The following is a 23,133-nucleotide window of genomic DNA, read 5'->3' on the forward strand; positions in this document are numbered from 1 at the left end:
ACTTTGATTCAGTTCAATATGCACATAATTTTCTCCCATCGGCAGATCCATTTTCTTGTATCAGACAAATGGCAAATGAAGCGAGTGATACACAGTATTAAATCGGGGGGGGGGGGGGGGGATGCAATCTGGGCGTTAAAATGCAAAGAAACAATATTTTTGTTGTTATTGTCTCAAAACGAAAAACCGCAACCAGCCAAGTGCAATCCTTTGCATTGTTGCTGGACATTATATGCTGGTTGCCAGGATTGTGAGGATCATCACCATTTTCACAGACATTTTGCTTTTGTACTTGTGCAATTGTAGGGGAAATCGAAAAATCTGGTGGTACCAGCAAAATTCAGCGAGAGCTACAGCGTATTCAGAGACTACCAGTAGGAGTCTACACTGTAGAACTCAGCTATGGCACGCTGGAATTATTGGCAGTATAGAATATGATGCTGAAACTTGTAGATGATACCAAAGACTCTGCATACACCAATTGCAAAGCTTTCACAGTGTCCACCATGCTCACCATAGCATACATACATTGTACATGTACATTTGTTTGAGAATTATAGTGATGATAGTCACAGTTATAATAGTAGTAATAACAGTAATGATAATACTTAAATTATAAAGGTAATGATAAGAATAATAATAATAATAATAACAATGATAATAATAATAGTACATGTAATAGTAATAGTAATAATAATAATGATAATAATAATAATAATGAGGATAATTCTAGATTTTATTGCACATTTTACTAAAAAATGTATGTACTCCTCTCTCCTTTCTCCTGCTTGATTATGGTACAAGGATGCATTCCAGTGAACATTTGGTGCAGCGTTCAATTTAATAGCTCTGATTTGTTCCAGGGGCATTCCATCACCTCATTTAAATGTGGATGTAATTGTTCTCCTTGGATTAAACCAAGTTTGTCCTTTCATGACATTGGCCAATCACAGAGGGATGTATTGCTAATGAAATATCAATGAAATGATAATCAATTCAAATAGTGTTGCTATAGTCCACATAATGTATCCATTTCTGTGCTTTTACCAGTGAGTGTGGATATAAAATAGTCTTCCTATTTTAGGTGCTGTCAAAGATTTACCACGGTGAGCACTGTTGCTATCACATGAGATCCTAACATGCAAAACAGACAGTTGTTCTCTTGAGAGCATGCTGGTATTGGTGATATTATGCGTAAAGGAAAGTGCACATGTTTGTTCGATGCACGCTACCATCGTTTTCGAGTTTCCAGATATTAAAGCAATCAATAAACTCACTCTTCAAAAACAAAAGAGAGAGAGAGAGAAAGATAATATTGTAAATTACAACTTATACACGTGTACAGAGTATACACACAGACATATAATTACATAGCCTACCTATTTTAAGAAGAGTTTAAATGTAAAAAACAAAATTTCCATTTTCGACTTGAGATATTTGACATTGAAGCTGCTGAAAAAGATAAAGAAAATTACTATTGATGATTTTCATAGTATCTTCATAAATATTTCTTGTGATTTACATGTAATGAGTGCAGTATCATTGAAATTATTTCATTTTTCTGTGTTTGATAATGACCTCACTAATAATAAAGACTTTAAAAATGGCATACAATGTATTTGTTTTTGCATTCAAAGTCTACATATTTCTGTCTCATCTACAATGTGCGCTTGAGATAGGACGGAAGGATGTGGAGAGCTCCCAGGCCACGTTTGAGTCAATGGAGCCCACCTGTATCTCGAATTGCAGGTGATATCATCTTCAGTGCCGATCAACTGCCTATGCCGGAAATCATGGCCGCGTAGAGCGACGTCCGTCGCTGTCACTGTTGTGCATGTGTATACATCGCCAAGTATACATTTTAATCCACATGACTACCCTTTCCATATCGCCAGCTCGAGCATCAAGGGCCATGACGTCAACTGGGATGGATAGGTTTAAGTGAGTTTTGCGGCTTACGAGAGAGAGGGGGAGAGATGGAGAGAAAATTAGCAAGATTGATTCGTGGTCCATCTGAGGCCCTTTTCACACGGGTTAAGAAACGTTCTTGCAACGCTGAATTGCAATTATGATTACAATTATAATGAGAATCATCTTCCATGCACATGACCGAGGAAGGCGCTGCGGATTCTGCGGTTTTGAATTTCAGAGTGAGGATCTGGAGAGGAGACGTGGCTTCTTTCTGAGTTCCCATTAATCACTCCTGTGCAGTAAGTAGTGCGTGCTACCACTGCAGTGCGAGCATTTGAGGAGCAAGGGTTTTTCTGCAAAAGGCTTTGAAAGGTCACCGTGAGCTCAGCCTTCCAAAACACGATTTGGAGGTCAATCTGTACTCATCTCTGTTTTGTGTCGTTTTTCTGGAGAATCATGATCGGAAAACACAGTCTCCAGACCATCATTTAAATCACAATGGGAGTCGCTATTCAAATCATCCTCCGCAATTCCAGTTTGCATGCACACGGCCAAAATGCGTCATTTGAATCATGATCCTAGTGATGCATCATCGCAAGAATCGTGATTCAAATGGCACACTCTCGGTGCGTGTGAAAACAGCCTGAGTGGTTTGGGAATGTGGCAGCCATATTTGTAGTTCATATATGCCAATCATTTAGCTCCCTGGGTTCCCTCTCTGGAGTGGCAGGTTATTTCAGTGAGGTGGCCCACCTCCCTGGTTATTTCCATAACCCGCACCCCTTTGACATGTTGCACACAAAAACGCACTCGGTAGTAAAGGGTGGGGTGGGGGTAATATTGGGAATGGGGTCAACCTACACACTCACCAGGGGTTACTTCTTCTATTAGACGTGGCAGGCATCCAAACATCAACAGGTCTTGTTCTCTTGGTTTCGAGGGAAGGCTTGAGCCTTTCCAGCCCAAAACACCTCACTTTTCAGCTCCTGTGTGTTTTCTGACTGGCCAATATCCTTATAGCAAACAGCTTTTATATACGTTGTAGCATGTCCTGTCTCTAACTGCATTCTGCAATCACTCAAACAGCTGCATAAAATTTTGTCTGTCCTTCCAGTAAAATGCCACTTTATGATCAATCCGATGTTGATGGGTAGAGCAAAATTCAGTATGGCAGAAGTCCCACTTTAAATACATAATTTGTTGAATTGAGAGTTTTATTTTGTATTCATATTTACAACTTGCAAACTGATGATAATGCCGGCAGCCACTTTATGAGGTGTAGCGATGGTGCCATCAACTTGCCACTTTTCTAGAGAAAATCTTTTGTATTCTTTTTGTATTTTCTCTGTTCCGTAGACGAATGCAGGGAAAGATAAAGTAGACCAAAAAAAAAAAAAAAAAAAAAAAAACAGTGAAAAGACAGAAACAGTCCTTGAATATCCTTTAAAAAGCCCCTAAAGATTCTTCAGGCTTGTACGAATCCTGGAATAAGCTTTGTAGGGCTATTTGTGGCAAGTACTTACCCCCTTTGGTTCCTCCCACACACAAGAGTTGGAGCAGGTGAATGCCGATGTTGAGTGGGGGGGGGGGGGGGATGGGGGGGGAGTAAGAGTATGTGGGTGCTGACTGCACCCACACAACGCACCCACATGCGTTTACTGTGCTGCTACTGCTGCTGCTGCATAAATGTAGAATAAATTTCATCAACGAGGTACAAATAGTATAGAGATGACGGCGTGGGGAGAGATTTCAAGGCGCAGTGGAGTAGAGTCATGCAAATTATTGTGCTATATAGTAATCAAGATAATCGTAAGATTTGATGAAATTTGGATTGCAATGCTGATCCTGCTATTTAGTGAGATTTTTAGATCTTGATGCAAATCTCGAGGTTTGGATCTCACTGATTTGCATCAGTGTAAAGTGCCACTATAATGATAACAAGTTATGTTGTTGCGCCAATCCTCTGATGCTGTTTTCCAAAATCACAACGTAATAGACGCTTACAGTCTCTTTTGTGTGGTATAAGTCATTGCCCGGGTCTTTGCAGATTTCTTGATAAGTTCTATGAATTTGATGGTCATTCATCACTATTTTTATAGGTAATGTATTATAAGATGTGAATGCATTTTTTAAACTACGGGATTGCTGACAGCACTCAGTATTATAAACATGCTTAGGAGAGACACAAAGTAATGTAGTAAATGATACACCGTATCATTGCATCTCAGCTTGCAAGTACTATCATTTGACTGTTTCTTTTGTTATATGATTTCATTTGTGGGAAAACAAACTTTAAGTTTGCCTGCTGTGATGCTCAAATTCAATCCCTGGGGCCTGTTGCATAAAAGTTACTATTATGGTACTTTGCCATCCAATGGTAACTTCCATGGAATTCTTGATTTTGATTGGCTGTTGAGTATTGTTGCCATGGTAGTTGCCATTGGATGGCAAAGTTACCATAACAGTAACTTTTATGCAACGGGCCCCAGATCTGTTTCTTTTACTGTTAGTGGTACAGTTTGGCATCGAAGCGTATTTGCTAGACATCAGTGTATAGGATTATTGTTATCCTTTTGCAATCCAGTTCTTCATAACTTGTATTGTCTCAAAGATTGAAAATCACTAACTTTCCTACTTTTGAAGGAGCAATACATATTATTTCTCATACAATTCAATGTGGTGCTCAACAACAAATTTATCCCCCCATAAAATTGTCATGCAAGTCCTGATTTATCGAAAACGTTGTGCTGCCAAGATATGTGGTGTGTATAGTCAAATATCTGCTCTGGCCATTTTATATATTTTGCTTGGCAAGTGCCCTTGGATGTATTCATTTCATCTTCACTCTCTGCTGGTCCACAATGATGCCAACTTGGTATGCTCGAAAATCCTCAGTTACAGTACAGTCAATCCGTCAATATATATTCATATTGCAAGGGATTTCCTTGAAATATAGTTTTCTATTCATCCCCGAAACCTCACCCGTGAGAGTTTTACCAATCGCGTTGACAGGGAGCCAAAAGTGCCCATTACCATTCTCTCTCAAGGATGATACAAAAAACTTCATACAAAAAAAAAAACCAACAACAACAAAAACAAAGATTGATTATGCAAAAAAGTGGGAGGATTCCATCCCACCATTTGCATTCGACAGACTTGCAGTTCTCTCTGTTGTTTTTCTCTCTTCTTCTTGCTAAAGTGACATGAGATGAACATATGCAGTGAATTTAACTAGGTATTTAGCCGATTCATATCTTGCTTTGTGGCTAGATAACGGTTTGGTAGACAGGAAATCTTTCGCATCCCTCAGGGTCGTGCTGTGTTTTGCCCGGCGTTGGGGGAGAGGATGACGGCTCGCGAGCATTGCCGTAAATCTTCCAATATCGACGCCAAATCCTTTGCCGGGATGAGAGCAAATCGCGATATCACGGCTTTGAAGGAGAAGAAAAAGAGAGAGGGGAGGGGAGGGGTGGGGAGATAGATAGGATAGATAGAGGGATAGATAGATAGATAGATAGATAGAGATATATAGATAGATAGATAGATAGATAGATAGATAGATAGATAGATAGAAGGTAGATAGACAGATAGACAGATAGATAGATAGATAGATAGATAGATAGCAAAGAGAGAAAGAGAGAGAGATACTGCTCATATCCCAATCTAAATGCTAATTTTAGGAAGATGGGATTAGGCCATCAAGGATGAGACTGGCATGATGAAGTGATGAGCTTTCTGTGTAGCATCTTTTAAAAAGTCTGGAATTGTCTGATTGATGTTCCTGAATAAATATTCTATCTCTCTCTCTCACGTTTTCCATATATCTATCGGTCTCTATATTGGTATGTTTCTGAAGATCATCTGAAGTCTACTGAGTTCCAAGACAGTGTCTTTGCTCACTTGCTGTAATGCCAGGTGATTATTATGTAAAATAATATCTCCAATATTGAGATAATATTTTAGACACGACATGAAATGAGGTGGTAAAAGGTCAAATAAAAAGGCCAAAGTTCACTATTATACACTCTGGCTAAAACTGTTATTTTCCGGCCATAAGTACAACTACACATATGTAGGAGAAGCCAGTAGAGTTTCATTGGGTGTGATGGTTAGCAAAAAAAAAAAAAAAAATTGAAAAACTTCCTTTTAATAGCAAAATAAGGGTTCAGTGCAATTGTCAGTATCATTAACTTGTCCTGGTCAATACACTTTCTGTGCATGTAATAAACATCATGCATACTTGTGGCTGCATCTTACAGCCAGTAATTACCATTTGCAGATTAACCAAAAAAAAAAAAAAAAAAAAAAACTCGAGCATTAGTGCTTCAAAATAGTTCTGAAATGTGAGTTAGGGATAGAAACTATCAATGTAAAAATATTAATAATTATAATTAATGTCAAGTATTGTTAAATATACAAATTGTGAACAATAGTTGTATTAAAATGGTTTCTAGAATAAACCACCTACAGTTGTGGTTTATTGAGAAAATTAGTTTTATCTCCTTTGTGTGTGGCTTTATTGTGAAATTTTTATATGGTAGGATGTTTTGTGATACAACTGAATTGTAAAGATGTATAAAAAAATTACAATATATGCATCAAATGTGATAACTCGCACATTTTGTTAATCAATGCACCCAATGGTAAACAGTGGCTTTAAGTGATTGTGTTTGAGTGTGAGAGTATCGCGGTTGATTGCACTCTTAACAGTCAAATTGCCCTGGTTTCAGTTCTATCTATGAAACTCTGGCAAAAGCATAAAAGACATTTCATGGGCTTGCCAATACTTTACTGCTATGGTTTTAATACGAAACCAGCTGCATCGCAGTCATGACGTCACAGTCCAGTATTGAAGAAGTGAAGTCACTGTAATGCTAGCCTCCATAGTGATGTCTGATGAATTAGTTTTAAGACAATGCATTTGGTCACCCATCGGTATTACGATGTATGTAAAGGCATATTCCATAAACAATATTTATGTGCGAGTGCACATGTGCAAACAAGATGTCACTAATTATAGCTGGCCCAATGTCAGAAAGGGAAACCACAAACTATCAAATTTCTCCTCTCGTTAATCTTGCCGTTGAAGTGTTGATTCTTTCAGATGATGGAGATACAGCTGTACACAGTACACATAAGACATTTTGAATTGGAATGTACAGCAGGCTTATATTTCCTTATATTCTTTTCTCCATCCTCTGCCAATTTATGTTTTTTTCTTGTTCCATATTCCACATTTCGTACAAGTTGTATATTCCATTTGATTAAAAAAAAAAATAGTGTAACACAACAGTCAATTTGAGATAAAGTTTCACAAATGTATGAGGACATATGAATGATGTGTAATATAAGGAACCTAATAAAAAAGTAAGTCTTTCTTTTCCTTTCTCTCTCTCTCTCTCTCACACACACACACACACACACACACACACACACTTTCTCTTTCACTCTCAGTCTTTCTCATACTATTAGCTGTTTAGTTCTTTTGCAGCAAAATATGCTGTCTGATATGTGCTGCATGCAAAGGCCTGTGTGAAGGCATACAATTTTATGAGCATTTACAAGTTTATTTCATGAAAATTGGCTAGGAAATGGCTGAGATATCCAAGACCAAAGTAAGACAAAATTGTAGGTAGGACCCACCTTTGTTGGACCACTTTGTGTTGCTTTGTACTAGAGAATATCTCAACCATTTCAAATCTAAATTTCATCAAGTTAACTTTTAATTCCTCTTAGAATTCTAATGCTCGGCAACATTTCTTAAGCGGTTCTGTAGTATCTCACAACAAGTTAAGAGCTCAATCCTCAGCTCAACCAATACCATACCATCCCTTTAAGTGGTTTGTAATTATCTTGCAAAAACAATAAAACATAATTTCTCATCTCAACCAAAACTATATCATCCCTTTAAATCATGCCATCTGAATGAGTGTCAGTTTTGCTCTGAATACCTCTGTCTCTAGCCTTTTTCTCCAGCCACATAATATGATGATATATTTAAAGTACAGTAAGCATTTTGACACTGGGAAATCACAATTGACCGAACACAATTAGCATCCTTCTGCCTGTCAAGGAAAAAAGCCCCAAGGGGTCTGCAAACCACAGGACCCACTGAGGCCGTGACCTCAGCTGCCCCTCCTGAGTGGTAGTGCTAGCCTCATGTTCAGACTGTTCGTCATCAGCAGCCCAAGCATATTTTGCATGCAGTGACTCCCTGCTGCCCTGGCAGTGTAGTTGTGAACAAGTGAGCAAGCAAGAAAAATAATACAAACAAATGAAAGGACAAAACCTTGAATCAAGAATGAGTTTGCTTTTGACAAGCCAATTGAAACTTATATAATTATCGTACATGTAAGGTGCATTCACATTTGAGTTACTGTGGTATTAAATACCACGGTTATTTGTTGTCACCATTCTCAAACACAATGTACTGCCTGATTGGCCAATCAAAATGACTTCTGGCATGTTTCTCTTCAAAAGGGTGATTATTTTCCTTTTGACTTTACTGTGAGTCTGTTCTGATATATTACTCTTTTTTTCCCTCCACCCCCAAACCGTACAGCCACTTCACTGTGAGCCACAGTTGTGCACTGGATCCGTAATAGTTTGCAATGCCCTTTTCAAGTGTTAATATGCATTCTTTATAGGCCTATGGTAGGTTACCCTTGGTTAGGTAAGGCAATCAGATGTGTGAAAGGTGATTATTTGGATGAGAAGTGGCTGGGGAGAAGACTACCTAGAAGTTTCTCTGTCCCCTTTATCCCCCCCAACCATACCACCCCCCCCCCCCCCCCACCCCCATTCACTGTTGTGCCATTACTCACCCTGAATCAGTGCACACACACAAACACACAAAGGAGGATACTGGCATGCATAGCTGTCCCCCCTCTTCCCTGCTCCCATACTGGGACACTCCGTCAAGTCTTGTTTGCCCTGCTGCATTTGTGTTCGTTCGTCAGTCACTCCGGTCAAACCTCGCTGCTCTCTCTCACACAAAAAAAAACAGACGGAGGGGGCTCAACACGACTTGCGCGTTTCTCGATCTCCTCCTCGCTCTTTTCTATCCTTCTCACTGTCGGCCCAATTTGGGAAAGTCGCACAGGGGGATCCGGTGCGTGCGCGGATGTCGAGATACCCGCTGCACTGTGGTGCACGTCACATGGTGAAGGGTGAAAGTTTATGTGGGAAGGAAGTGGAATAATGCGGCCCGCTGAAGTGAAGCGTATTGAGGTTCAGGTTCGGGCGGCCCGAGCTGAGCTGAGCTCCTAGTGCAGTGAGAGACCGTCTTTCTTCTGTCTACAGCCATCGCTGCATTAGAGAGTGAGAGAGGGAGAGAGTGAACGGATTCATCTTCTCCAGCTCTGCTAACCGTTTATGTGCAGCGGAGAGAGAGATATGTACAGTATATGATGCGCCACGCATTACAGTGTCCTTGTGGAGTGTGCTGAAACCTTTGAGGGATCTTTTCTGCCCCCATCATTCTGCAGTCCTTTCCCTATCTGGATGTACTTTTAGGTTTTAATTGCCACGGTGGACATTTTGTCTTTGCTATGTGGATTTAAAGTTCTAGCCAAACTACAGCCATGGAGGATGTGAATCAGTCCAACATTGAGTTGTAAGTTAATATTTTATTCTATCCTCTTCTGTCAGTGAGGGAAAAGGCATTTTATGTTTTCATTTCCAGCTTGCCCATGGATTGGCAAGCTGTAGTGTAAGATGCTGAGGTGTGAATTGATTTTGTGAGGTATGCAGAGTCTGTTTGTGTGTGTGTGTGTGTGTGTGTGTGTGTGTGTGTGTGTGTGTGTGTGTGTGTGTGTGTGTGTGTGTTGAGGATGAACTTGATGAACAGAGCTTACTGTAGTCACTAGAGTTAGTGCACATCTGAGTAAATATTGGGTGTGAATATACTCTGTCCAAATGTTAGATCCATGTTGAAACTCGCTTCCAGAATCCCATGGAAACAAGCTCCAATTTTTGTTAAACCACATTATTGTGCTATTTTGGAAATAATCACAACACTGACATACTTTTCTTCAGCAGCATTGGATACTAGATATTTGTTTCAGCTAACATGGTAGTTGCTTCTGCCAGATTTTTTGTTTACTATCAATCCAAAAATTTCAGGCTGTGTGTCCCTTGTGGACCGGAGTCCCTTGTGTGATGGTTGTCTGCTATCCTGGACAAAGAATATGTGTTTTTACCATCATTCATGATGGAGTTTGCAAACAGCAGTATTAAATACATTATACAATTTGTATTTCTTTGTCTAGAATACTTGCTGTAAACATATAAAGGGATTTTACTTTGGTAAGCATATATGGGGATCTCGTTGTGCTTTATAGCTGTTCGTGATATTCTGTGCATTCTCAAACTTTCTGCTGCGTAGTTCAGGAAAAAACAAACAAACAAACAAACAGAAGAATGATAACACAGCAAATCCAGATTTAGGAATGCCAAATGAGGCACTTTACATTTATCACAGAGCAGAAAAGATTCAGGATGACAGTGTTATAGTAGATAACCCTATTGTGTAGAACCAGAATAGGTATCAATACTGTGCAAAGTCTATGGACTTTACAGCTGCATGGCTCTCTATTTTAGCGCAACTTTACTGTACAGGGATTTGCGTATTATGAGCAGCAAAGGCTTACAAAGGAGAGGGTAAGCATGCTTACTCGTAGTTTGACTGTGTACCCAACCATAATAACAGAACACATGGTGGACCACAGAGCTTTGTTTAGTAAATCCCGTCCTTGTAGCTGGCCCATAGTGAGACACTGTTCCATTGTTTGCATTGGTGTCCGAACTAGGAGGTGTGTTGTGGCCCCATATGTCCACTTAGGGGGGCGTTTATATTCTCACCTCCACAAGATGGCTACAATCTGTGGTCACAGCAATAAAGAATGTTAGATCGTTAGATGAGTAGGGATAACCTTCGTCTCAATGCAATACACAGGCCATAGGCACCAGCCTGCAGTTATTATACAGCTCTATTGACTGGAGGTACGGTCACAGCGTGGATGAATTAAAGGACCGGTCTTGAATAATAGTCCGTTTCCTGTGGGCTGCTGCAGCCTTCTGATCACGCCTATGAGTAGTCAGCTTTGTCAAATCACCCCTCACCCACATGTGCCATGCCTTTGTTACCGGGATAGAAAAAGAGATAATCCCAAAGATTTATACAGGTATAGGAAGTTACATGTAAGTAGAAATTGTATGGATGGGTACAAAAGCATTGTACACCAATTTAGTAGCAATGCGAGAGTAAAACTCATCACATAGAGACAGAAAGATCAGTGTTGTGTTCTGCCCCACAAAGATGGCCACATGCAACCTTAAAAGTATTCAACCATTTTTCAGCTTCATGAATTCCATACAGTAAAAGTTGTATATTAACCTGTTGAAGACTGATGCGGAGGTTACTATGGCAGGTGTGTATGGGAAATGTATACAGTGTATAGCAGAATCAGCCTTTCCTTAATGGGTGAAGAGTTTTCTGATGAAAATAGCTCACTAAAGGGAAAGTAAAAAAAAAGACAATATGCAGGCATTGGATATCCAGAAGAGAAGACAAATGTGTGATACAGAAAGAGATGTGGAAAATGGAGAAGGACAGACCAATACATAACGGAATACCAAACACCAAACACTGAACACAAAAGGACAATATGAGGAAGGATAAGTAGAGACATATGATTGTATCCATAGCTATCACAAACAGAACAGGAGCAGTGCCGTCACCCCTTTGCTTGCCGATATATTAACCCATTGAGGACGGACTGATTTTGCTACATGTCACACATTTCCCATAGACACCTGCCCGAGTATACTCGGGACTCATCCTCAACGGGTTAAAGGGAAATTTCATGCTGATATTAATATTGCTTATTGTATGAAAACAGAAAAAATCATGTTGAGTAAATCTGTGAAAACGTTGGGGGAAAAAAGAGACAAATAAATAAGTTATAAATTGCAAGAGTTTAGAGAATAAGACAGGTTGGCGACTTGAGCTCCCCAGTTGAGACTTCAAATGTGAGCTCCCTCGTGGAGATGTTATGAGCTCCCTCATGGAGACTTTATGAGCTCCCTCAAGGAGATATCATTATGGTATATCTAATATTCTTGTTTGATACCTTTACGATTTATTATGTTTGATTTATGTCAGTATTGTCTGGGGCAAATTATTTGTTATATAGGGCCCCAATTTTTTTTTTTCTCTTCTTTCTTTAAAACACGACACAACGTTGGCAACTCTGTGTTAGCTATGTGATGAACAGCTCTCCATTTGGTCTTGGGTTCGAATCCCGATGGAATCCCATTTTCTGTGCTCATTTTTCCACTAATATATTGTACACAAAGATAACCTTCGCTGATGGCAGAGAAGGATGGAAGAAAGACTTACATGCACTTTCTTGGCTGCCACACCAAGTGTTATATTTGGTATGTGGTGTAGTACAAATTTGTATCCAAGAACTTCAACTTGTGGGTACTTACTTTCAAAATCAAAAGTGATGATCAACCAATACTTGCAGCACTCAACCACTGGAATTCATCATTTTAGGCTAGGCTCCGACTTTGGCATGTGCTGTCAAATGTTTTTGAATTGTTACCTTTTATTTGGTAATGCTTTTATTGCCCCACGTGTTTGAAATGCTGTCAGTATGGTGAAATGCAGAGGACCTATATTCTGAAAACTTGTGGGGGTTAACAGAAGAGGGCTTTAAGCCGAGCAATTCAGGGCAGATACACTACATTGACTGCTGTGCCCAGGAAGTTGAACTCCTAAACCTCGCACAAAACACACGTGTGGAAATCATCAGCGTTGCGATCCGCAAGCGGATAGCCTTATGGTCCTGACAGTGCTCCCACACCTCACGCAGCAGCGAGAGTGAGAAGTGTTAGGGTGCAGATGATACAGTATGAGCCGCAATATGCCCTCCCGAAACATGTCGCCCATAACATGCCACCCATGTTCAGTTCGTTGAAAGGTTGAACGCCACTGACCAGCGTTGCGCAGGACGGCGCTGCGCGATCATATTTCTCGCCGCCGCTATATATAGGGCATTGCCATCATGCCACAGCCGATTGCCTCGTGACAGGCAAGCTTCCTGCAGATCAGGGAGCATCTTTCATTTACATTTTGCCCAAACTTCTCCTCCTCTTCCTTGCCTCACCACCTTCCTGTTTGCTGTCAGTCATGCCTGCTTGTAATCGAACATTTTATCATCCTCCTTTCCGAGCTTTTGTCTGTGTCTTCATCTTCCCCATCTTTATTTGAATTTGCTCTTCCATCTCTTCTTTATCTTGCATGCATTTCATCACCCTCCTCCTCTTTTTCCTCTGCCACCTCCTATTCATCCTCCTTTTCCTTCACCCTTCTCTTTCTTCAAATCATATTCATCCTTCATTTCTTTGCCCTCTTCCTTTTCTACCACCTCCTCTTCATCCCATTTCCTTCACTCTCTTTGTCCACTTTCTCTTCATCCTCTTTTTCTTCATCCTCTTCGTCCACTTCCTCTTCTGCCATCTCTTCTGCATCTTTCTTTCTCTTCACCCTTCTCCTCCTCTTTCATTCATTTCTTTATCCTATCCCATACCTTCACCTTCTCCCTTTTCAAGCCATCCTCTCCTCGTCTCATTTTCTTCATGTTACTCTTTTTATGCCATCTCGTCTTTCTTCATATTTTCACCATCTTCCTCCTCTGCCATATCCTTATCATCCTTCAGTTCTTCATCCTTCTACTCTTTTTCTGCATTTCCTATTCATCCTTCTTTTTCTGCACCCTCTCCTTCTTATGCCATCTCATCTCCATCTTCCTTTTTTCACCCTCCTTTTCTTCATCCTCCTTTCTCTCCACTGCCATCTCCATGTCATCCTTTCTTTCTTCACCATCTTCCTACTCTTCCTCCTCTTGCTTTTCCTCCTCCATTACTTGATTTGCCTTCTTATCTTCACTGTCTCGACTTTCAGCTCATCTTCTTCTTTCTCTCTTTTTCTTAGTCTTCTTCTACTATGAGTTCTACTTCTTCTTCATCATCATCCTCCTTATGTTCCTAGCGTACTCTTCTCAAGTTATTATCTCATTTTTAAATTGTCATTCATTTATAATTACCTCTGTTGCCATCAACATGATATGCAAAAAAACAAAAAACAAAAAACAACTTTTGGTAATCTACCTGTCATGTAGGCAGAACAAATCTAGTCACAGTTTATCCAGTGTTCTCAAGCACGCACATGTACAACTGTGTGTACATAGCTGCAATGCTACAGCCTGGGCCTGCAGTACAATTGTAGGTACAAGTTTTGCAGTTCTTCCAAGGGCCAGATCACATTCAGCACACACAAAGCTTTCAGGGTTAGATTGAACTGATTTCAGTCAGGAAAAATAGAGCGAGAGAGACATAGATCTACACTCTATTAAAAGAACTGACATCTTTTTTTTTTCTTTCTTTCTTTTGCTAGAGCAGAGGCTAGAATGTTTGTCTGTCGCCAGCAACAGCCAGCTCTGACTCAAGTGCCAGATTCAAGTGCCTTGCCCTCCTGGGTCACTTCCTATCCTTTGTTGACTGTCAGTTGAATTTCCTGCTTTATTTTCCTCTGCCAACCCGTGAGGCAAACCTCATTCAATGCATTTTATACATGCACTCATTTGTTTGTTGTTGTTGGTGTTTTTTGCATGGATGTTTTTGGTCAATTTGCCACAGAGTTCATTTAGGAGACATAGGTTGGCATACATGTGTGGTACTGTAGTGGGTGGTGTGTGTATACACCTGTAAACTAATGTTAATTTTAACAAGAGTGGCAACATGCATGTACAACTGTATAATGTGTATAACATGTGTGTTTAAACAAGCAAGTGTGGACTGTTTATGGGAAGAGGGGGGTCATTATCCCCCCCCCCCCCCACCTCCCCCAAGGAAATTCATCAGTCAAGCTTGTTTTGATTGTGCCCATGAACCCAGCCATATTTGCAGAACTCCAGTGCCAAGGCTAAAATCCCTTGAAGCAAACTACACTGTAGGCCTACAGTACATGTAGACCCATCTTGATCACTTGTGCATGCATAGTGGCAGAAGTTGAGATCTCGTTACACACATTCCTCCTCTCATTCAAGCATGCCTTTTGAGTACAAGATGCATTGTTAGCCACGCTAGTATTCAATGTCTACAGTTTATCAAAATGTTGTGAGTTTTCTCACCTATGAAAGAATTTGTTTGTAAACATGTCTTGAAATGCATTTCACCCTATGTTAGTACCAGGTACTCTTTGTTGTAAGGAAAAAGCAAATTTTAGTCACATTTTTCCGAGCACATTTCTCAGGTGTGTTACCAGGTAAAGCGATAAAACCGCACAGCAACTCAGAGATGCAGAATAAAGACATAACAATACTGGCCGCATGTGCAATATGTGAAGAAAGTAGCTTCAGTTTCCGAGCAACTGGACCACAAAACTTGGAGTGTTGGAGAAGATATATGATACTTAAAATGATGTAGCAGATCCTAATCAAATGAATGATCGAGAATGTACACATGACGAGCCATTTATCTTGCCTGTCAAATAATTTTGCTTTTGGCCGGTCATTAGTAACATACAATGACCAGTCGTTAGCACTTTCAGGTTGTGATTGTGACCGGGCGAGGTTTCATCATTTTATTTACTTCCGAAAATGGCTGCCACAGAATTTAAAACACCTGTATTTGAAATTCTTTCGACCACAAGGAATCTGCTAGATTATTTTATAAAACAAATATCACATTGTTTGGACAATAGTATAATTACTCGCACTTTGTACATTAATGTACATGTACCTCTGAAACAACCTAGATGTATCATATGTGGCTAATTCTTTTTAATGCCCTTACTAATGTGTATTATTTTATTTATTGCTGTTGGATAAAGAGCAAGACTTTAATTTTCATTTACCCGCCAACAGTCGTTTTGCAGAATGCATAGAAGGTGAGACAAAACATTATTGCACTGGGAAAAGACCTGTTAAGGTGTTGCGGTAATTACCATTAACGGCACATCCTTCCATGGTGTCGAACTGTAATGGGCATGAGAGTGAAGTGTTCTTTTTTTGGTTTTGTTCTCTTTTTTCTTTTTCAAGCACAGGACCTTGTGTGCATGTCGAATGAATCACTGTCAGAAAGCCGGATTGCCATGCTGCATAAAACGCAGTGCACAGGGCAACATACATGTACAGTTATGTACACGCATCGTACGTCGTGTACACGTGTGTTATAAAACGAATGGTACATGCTGAGTTCTCATTCTAATTCTGCGACACTAAAGCGGCAGGAAGAGGATGGGCCTATGCATGATATTGCAAACCGTTCACTGAGATACTGTACATGTACACTGTACATGTATGTTTTCTCGCTGTTGTCGTTGTTGCTTTTCTTCCTTCACACTGGCTTGTAGCATAGTAGCCTTCCTGTGTAAATCGTCTGTAGGGATGTAGGAAAGGATGATTTACACTATGATGCGGTATTTCATTCACATGATCTCAACTTTCACTCTTTCCTCAATCCGTCGTTGAGGTGTAAGCACGGGTTGTACATGGCTGCAGAGACCTCCAATATAGCAGTTTGTGCTGGATGAATGTTCATTTTATTACTGGTATGATGATTAGGAGTATAGTGATATAAAAACAATGAAATTTATAGCGCTGAGATATACTCTCTAAAAAAACTCGAGTGAAAATATTCACTCTTGAAGGAGTGAATAAAAAAGAGTGAATTTAGAGTGAAATTTGGGTGAATTTCGAGTGAAAGTGTTCATTTTCACTCATTTTGGAGTGACCTCAGGGATCACTCGAAGATTTTGGAGTGATCCGTGACGTCACTCTAAAACGAGTGAAAATGAACATTTTCACCCGAAATTCACCCAATTTCACTCTAAATTCACTCTTTTTTGTATTTACTCCTTCAAGAGTGAATATTTTCACCCAATTTTTTTTAGAGAGTAGGCCTAATTAATGATGATAGATATGTATAACTAATGACTACATTACATTACTGCTATTGTATGATAATATAATATTAATGTATTGATACTGATATTGTAATTATTACACATGGTTGGGCTAACTTGCTCACTGAAGATTACACAGTGAATACAAAACTGTTTTTTTTTTGGGGGGGGGGATCCTCATCTGCAACTGTAGTACAATATAACTTTCTAAACTTTGATCTGCGAATTTGACTCGTGCCAGTCTTAGCTCATTGTCCATCCATATTACTGTGGCAAAGCCATTCAGAGGGATTACATGCAATTAGTCCGGGGGGGGGGGGGGGGGGGGGGCATTTCATGAAGCATTTTGTCCGACAAAGTTGTCAGGCAAATTTGCTCTCAGCCAATCAGATGCAAGGATTACAGTAGCTTGCAATAGTTTGTCCGAAAAATATCCAACCAAAACGAGAAACGAGGAATTCAGAGGAATGCAATGGAAACTATACTGCACAGTTTCAAAGGCATGTGAAGACTGAAGTGGGTGCATTGGTGTGCAAATCTGTATCAAGTGTGGCACAGTAATGAAAATAATTCGAGATCAAGCCGCTCAGTCATCGCCAGGCAGCTACAGAGATGCCAAAGGTCATGTGAGGATAGCAGCAGAGAGCACTGGCACTCTCATGTTTAGTCTTGATCCCAGACTGTGCCACTTATTTTTTTATCCTCCCTGTAACAGGTTTGGGATGAGGTGTGACCAGGGGGGTGTTTCATCAGTTTAGTCAGCGCTGACAAGTTGTCAGTCTCTGACAATTCAGCAAAATCCTTGGTTTTGATTGGATGAGATGCTCTGGTCAATGACTGTTACAATGGTCATTGTCAGAGACTGACAACTTGTCAGCACTGACTAAATTGACGAAACACCCCCCAGGAAGGGATTCTTGCCCACCTCCGTGGTGATACTGTGGTCCCAAGCAACGCACACACCTGAAATCAATGGTCTTGAAATTTAATGAACTTTTTCTTCTTCAGTTTTGTAATGCTATCTCTCATACACACACACATAGGCCTACACAATAACTTACTATTGCAATTTTCATCAAGGTGCAAAAATTAGTCAGTCGTGATTTGTCTCGAAACCCTTGTGATAATTTAGTACCTCACGCAGTATGTGTGAACCAGCATGGACAAAAAAACCAAAACCAAACCAAACCAAACCAAACCAAACAAAACAAAACAAAACAAAACAAAACAAAAGGAATCCCATAAAATGTACACACATGTAACTCGCCACACTAGGCCCAGTGTGAGGGTGGTGCCTGCAGTAGGGTCATGCTCTGGTCTTTATTCAGGCATGCACAGTTTTGAGAATTTGAATGCCTCATTTGCTGCATGATTTTTATTTATTTATCTATTTTTTTTTGGGGGGGGGGGCATGTGCGAAAGGGCGGCAAATATAAAGTGCCATCCAAACGCTGATAACACTTCGCGAGTGAATGAGCGTAAAGTTAATATGGCGGGACGTACAATGTACATTGTACAATTGTGAAGAGTTCAAACAGTTGATAAATTCATTGACACACATCATTGTGTTTTTACAATAGTGTGTGTATTTTTGCAGGGTTGTGCTTTTTGCTATTTTTCTGTCATGGCCAATGGCACATTGCCTGTCAGTAGCACCACATAAGGGCTTTTTACACTTGTGTTTCTTAACCCCGGACTTTCTCTGACCCAGGACTATCGTTAGTCCCGTACCAATTTTTTCAGCTTTTTACACTCGCCAATTAGTCCTGTACTATCTCTTGTCCGGGGCTAAGGAGAAAACTGACCTTTTTACACTCGTATTTCTTAGCCCCGGACTTTCCAAACCACATGAATATTCATGATTACGCTGTGTACTGTACACATACACGCATGCACCAGCAGCACTTGATTACCTCATTTCTGATTGGTCAGTGAGGGTCGGACTTCATCTCCGTCACTTAGCCCAGGATTATTTTTTTCGTTCTGTTTACACTCACTTGCTTGGCACCGCAATTGCGGTGCTAACCCCTGCTATTTTGCAGGGCCAGATAGTACCGTACTATCGGTGGGGCTAGCCCACTTTGGCAAAAACGAGTGTAAACAGAAAGTGGGCTAAGGATAGTCCCGTATCAACGGTGGGGATAAGGCCCCCCCTTAGCCCCACCGTTGGTCCGGGGCTAAGCAAAAATTTACAAGTGTAAAAAGCCCTACACTCCTTGTGGTGAACTGAACTGTGGAAGAATTCGAGTGTGGAATTGGACGTTAAAAGTCCAGAAAGATGTTTGTGTTCGTGAAGGCGTAGGAAATCATTTTGCAGTAACCCAGTGAAATCAAAAGAATCATACTGTCCTTTTGAGGTTAAATCCAAATTATGCATTGAGTTGGAAATGATTCAGCCTACGATGGGGTCGAACATTCAATGTGAATCTCAAAATAGTACGTCATTCATTGTCTCAGTCACATGATCGTTACATTACATGCACAAAATGGCATGTTGTGCTGCTTCAATAAAAAGACCAAAATACAATTTTTTTTTTCTTGAACTGTCATTCCAGTTTTGACTTTCCTCATGTGGGTGGGATATTTGTATGTTATATTCAGTGACTGCCATGAGCAAAGTCTGGAAGACACAAAAAAAAAACTTTGAGAAAATGTGAAATTGACTATGTCACCACTATTACTTTAATCATCCCTACATTAGACAATGAATTCAAAAATGCCAATTGACATACAAATGTACAGTCGATAGGAAACAGGTTGTCAATCTTAGGGGCACAGGTAAGTGACCTTTGACCTTAAAGCCAGTACAGAGACCAGTGATTTGAAATAAAAGTTTAATGACATTTCACAGACAGAATGAATGAGGAGCTAGACACTCTTTCAAGACTTCACTTGGACATTAATGGTTGATCGATCCTGAGAGCATACAGTCATAAATTTTTCTGACATTTGCTTGTATTTGAGTTGACTCAAATGTTGCAGACACACAAGGCATAGCCATCAACAGAGTAAACTGGGTACCATTGACTTAAAGTGCAACCTCATTGAACCGATTTGCTGTACTTGCTTGCACAAATGTCGCAATATTGTTCTATGCAGCTTCCTTGACTGGGGTAGAGCAAGTGTGTTCCATTGAGGGGGTCGTTGCCATGGTAATCGCCTGCAATTAACGGGAGGTTATGGTTTCTGTTTCAAAGCCATTTGGAAAATGTACTGTAACTCCCAAGATATGGGCAAATGGGACTGCATACAACCTTGCAGTCTACAATTATATTTCCCCCTTGAGAGGTATCAGCAAACTCAATTCAAAGCTTATTATAGGAAATGTAATAATGACAGCTTCCAAAAAGAATAGCAAATCATTCCTGTAACATGAACATGGGGCATGTCAGGTTCAAGTATTGAACTTGTTTGAACTCTTGATGTTTACAGAGAATTTAATTTTTCTGGTTTTGTTTTTGTTTTTTCATTTCTGTTAATGTTCAAACTCTCCTTGTCCTTGAAGTGAGACTACATGTACATTTCCACTCAACACTTAAAAATCAAAATGTCAACAACAACAACTTGCAACAGCTTTTGTTAATCCTGCCTGTCCTACCTGTGACCTGTTTGTATAGAAAGTTAACAGCACTACATAAGATAATAAAATTCAGGGACTTGTGCATTTTTCGTGAATTTCACAAATCACTGTTGGGCCATGAATTTGACAACATGTGTAAATATTGCAAATGGATAAAGGCATTAATGCACTGAAGATAACCTTGATGTCAAATTGTGAAATCAACATTGAAAATGACAGCTTTTACAGCATACAATTCTTTTCATTTCCAGATCTTTTTTTTTTCATCTCTTTTGATACATTTTCGTCGTTTAATACTGAAGTCTAATTGCAGGATTTTTGTTGTTGTTTTTTTTTCAGTATTTGGCTCCAATTTTCCTGATTTTTCTTGCAAAGGAAGGTCTTCAGTATTGTTTATAGTTTCTAATCAGTATCTGTTTGCATATATGAACAATAGGGAAGTTTAAAGTTTGTTTTTTCAGATTTGTCATTTTAGTGCATTTTTTTTTTTTACAATCATTAATACATCTCTTTGTTTCAATTGTAGTATTGTACCGTTTATAGAGTGTATAGTCAGTCTTTTGTGCTGTTGGACCTCACAGTATATATTGTGCCTGTACCACATGTGCTGTAGTGATGGTTAGTTGAGATGATTTCATCACAATAGTTTGAGACAAGTGCTGTTATGTTTTGTATTATTCAATTCAATTCAACCGAACTTTTATTTCCCTCCAGCAGAAAGGTACTGTAAAAGTGGATATATTCGCGCGAGTAATTTTTTGCGCTCGGCTGTGTAAGATGGATTTCGCGTTTTTTTTATTCCGCGGAATCAGGACATTACTGCTGGAACCATGCAAAAATATTCGTGTGTTTTTATTTTTGCGCTAGCGTCTGGTTGCGCAAAATGCGTGAAAATTTCCACACCGCGAAAATTTCCACTTTTACAGTAATGCAAATACAAAGTACCGGTAGCTTAATAAACCATAAATTAACAGTTTGTAAGCAATGCAGATCATTAAGTTTTTTTATACAATGTATATAAATGAATGAATATAAACACTGCATACTCTGCAGTGGTAATGAAAAAGTAGCTGCTTGTGAACCATTGTGATTTAATCATCTTTTTGTCATGATAAAGGAAGGAATTTTCAATTTGTTCTTACTGATCAGAATATCACTGATTCAGTCAAGTGTTTTTCACTGACGAGTTGTCAGAAGCTGATTTATATCTACAAGGTGTACATGTAGGTCTTGTTTGGCAACTGTTGTGAACTATGACTCCTTTTTGCCGTCTGTGGTTGGATTGACAGATATCACTTTCGGTTGGTCTGCGGTGGGTAAGGGGAGGAGGGGTTGTGGGGTCATGCTGGCTGAATTCCCCTGCGAAAACTGGGACTTGTTTTGTTTGTAAGCATTGCCAGTTTGCGCCCATCCAGCTCTTCCCTTTACCCGTTGATGATTAGACCCGAGAATACCCGGGCAGGTGGCTATTGGAAATGCCCATTTATAGCAAAATCAGTTAGGCCTCAACAGGTTTAAGATAGCTGAAAGAGGAAAAGGCTTTGATATCAAATAGAAACTTAACTCAAAGGTGTTGGACCCTCACTTTGAAAGTGGTCATATGTTATCAGACAGAAATTAACTGATTGATGACAAGATTTGATGTGGACTGAAAGATATAGCAGATGGGTAGGTTGACCTTTACAGCACTTTCCTAATGCTGTGTGATATGCACACATGTAAGATACATGAATGGAAAGATAGATAATTGACAAAATATAGATGGAACAAAACAAATTGAACGGGATGGAAACCTAATATCAGAGCAGAGGAAAAAGGAATATGCTTGGAGCATATTTAAAAACTGGCATTGCAGGTAAGGAAAAAGTATAATGTCAGTAACCCTAAATGAATGAACGTACCCATGCATTCGTGCACAAATGCAAATATTAATATTCAGGTGTATAACTGGGTCCAGCGTGGAAGTCCAAATGAGCACTTGGAATCTGTGCAAATGAGCAAGTTGCAGGCTTCTGTAAATCCAACAGGGAATGCCTTCTTGGGTATAACCTTCATCATCATGTCTGAGTGGTATTCACACAGTGCCAGCATGCACTGTCAATATTGACTCCTCCGCTGCCCTATGAAATTACTGTAAATCCTTCTCCGTAATAGATTTGGTGCCTTCCCAGAACTTCAGTACTCCCATCTTCCCAGGGACATAATTTGGGAGTGACCTGGGAGAAAATGGGGTGAAAAGGGGAAAAAAAATATGATGCCCATTAAAAAAAGAAAAATAGGACAAGTATGAGACATAATTATATTTTATTGCTGTATGAAAATGATCAATACAATCTTGTTGAAAGAGGATAGTGATTATACGTATTAACTGAAACTTAATTCGGCAAATATGGAAATGATCATTGTGGAAATCTGTGGCCATAATTTACCGCTGATTGATTTACATTCCCACAGAATATGATGGTGAATTTTTCCATGTGGATATTTGGGAAGGTGGGGGGGTGGAGCACTGGTGGAGTGGATTTGACTCATGATTTTCATCAGAGGTCCAGAGTTCAAATCCCATCAAGGGGCTCCCCCGTCCTTGGACAGGATATTTTTACCTACCGTGTCCCTCTCAACCCAGGTGTATAAATGGGTACCTGACAACGTTAGGGTTATAATGATG

The 23,133-nt window shown here is 39.8% G+C and overlaps 1 protein-coding gene across 2 annotated transcripts in view; it reads left to right on the forward strand.

Annotated features, from left to right (window-relative positions):
* LOC139737331 (signal peptide peptidase-like 3) overlaps positions 1-23,133 on the forward strand; it is a 111,195-nt gene that overhangs the window by 25,742 nt on the left and 62,320 nt on the right. Inside the window, exon 1 of one of the 2 annotated variants that reach the window (XM_071648011.1) lies at positions 8,930-9,526. The exons of the other annotated variant lie outside the window; for it this stretch is intronic. Coding sequence (XP_071504112.1) covers positions 9,495-9,526 — 32 coding nt within the window. The 5' untranslated portion in view covers positions 8,930-9,494. Of the gene's footprint in view, positions 1-8,929; positions 9,527-23,133 lie in introns of those variants that run through there. 2 annotated transcript variants of the gene reach the window in all.

The sequence above is a fragment of the Diadema antillarum genome, unplaced genomic scaffold, assembly GCF_040938485.1.
Source record: "Diadema antillarum isolate AM-2024a unplaced genomic scaffold, OU_Dant_1.0 scf00000028, whole genome shotgun sequence".
NCBI lineage: Eukaryota > Metazoa > Echinodermata > Echinoidea > Diadematoida > Diadematidae > Diadema > Diadema antillarum.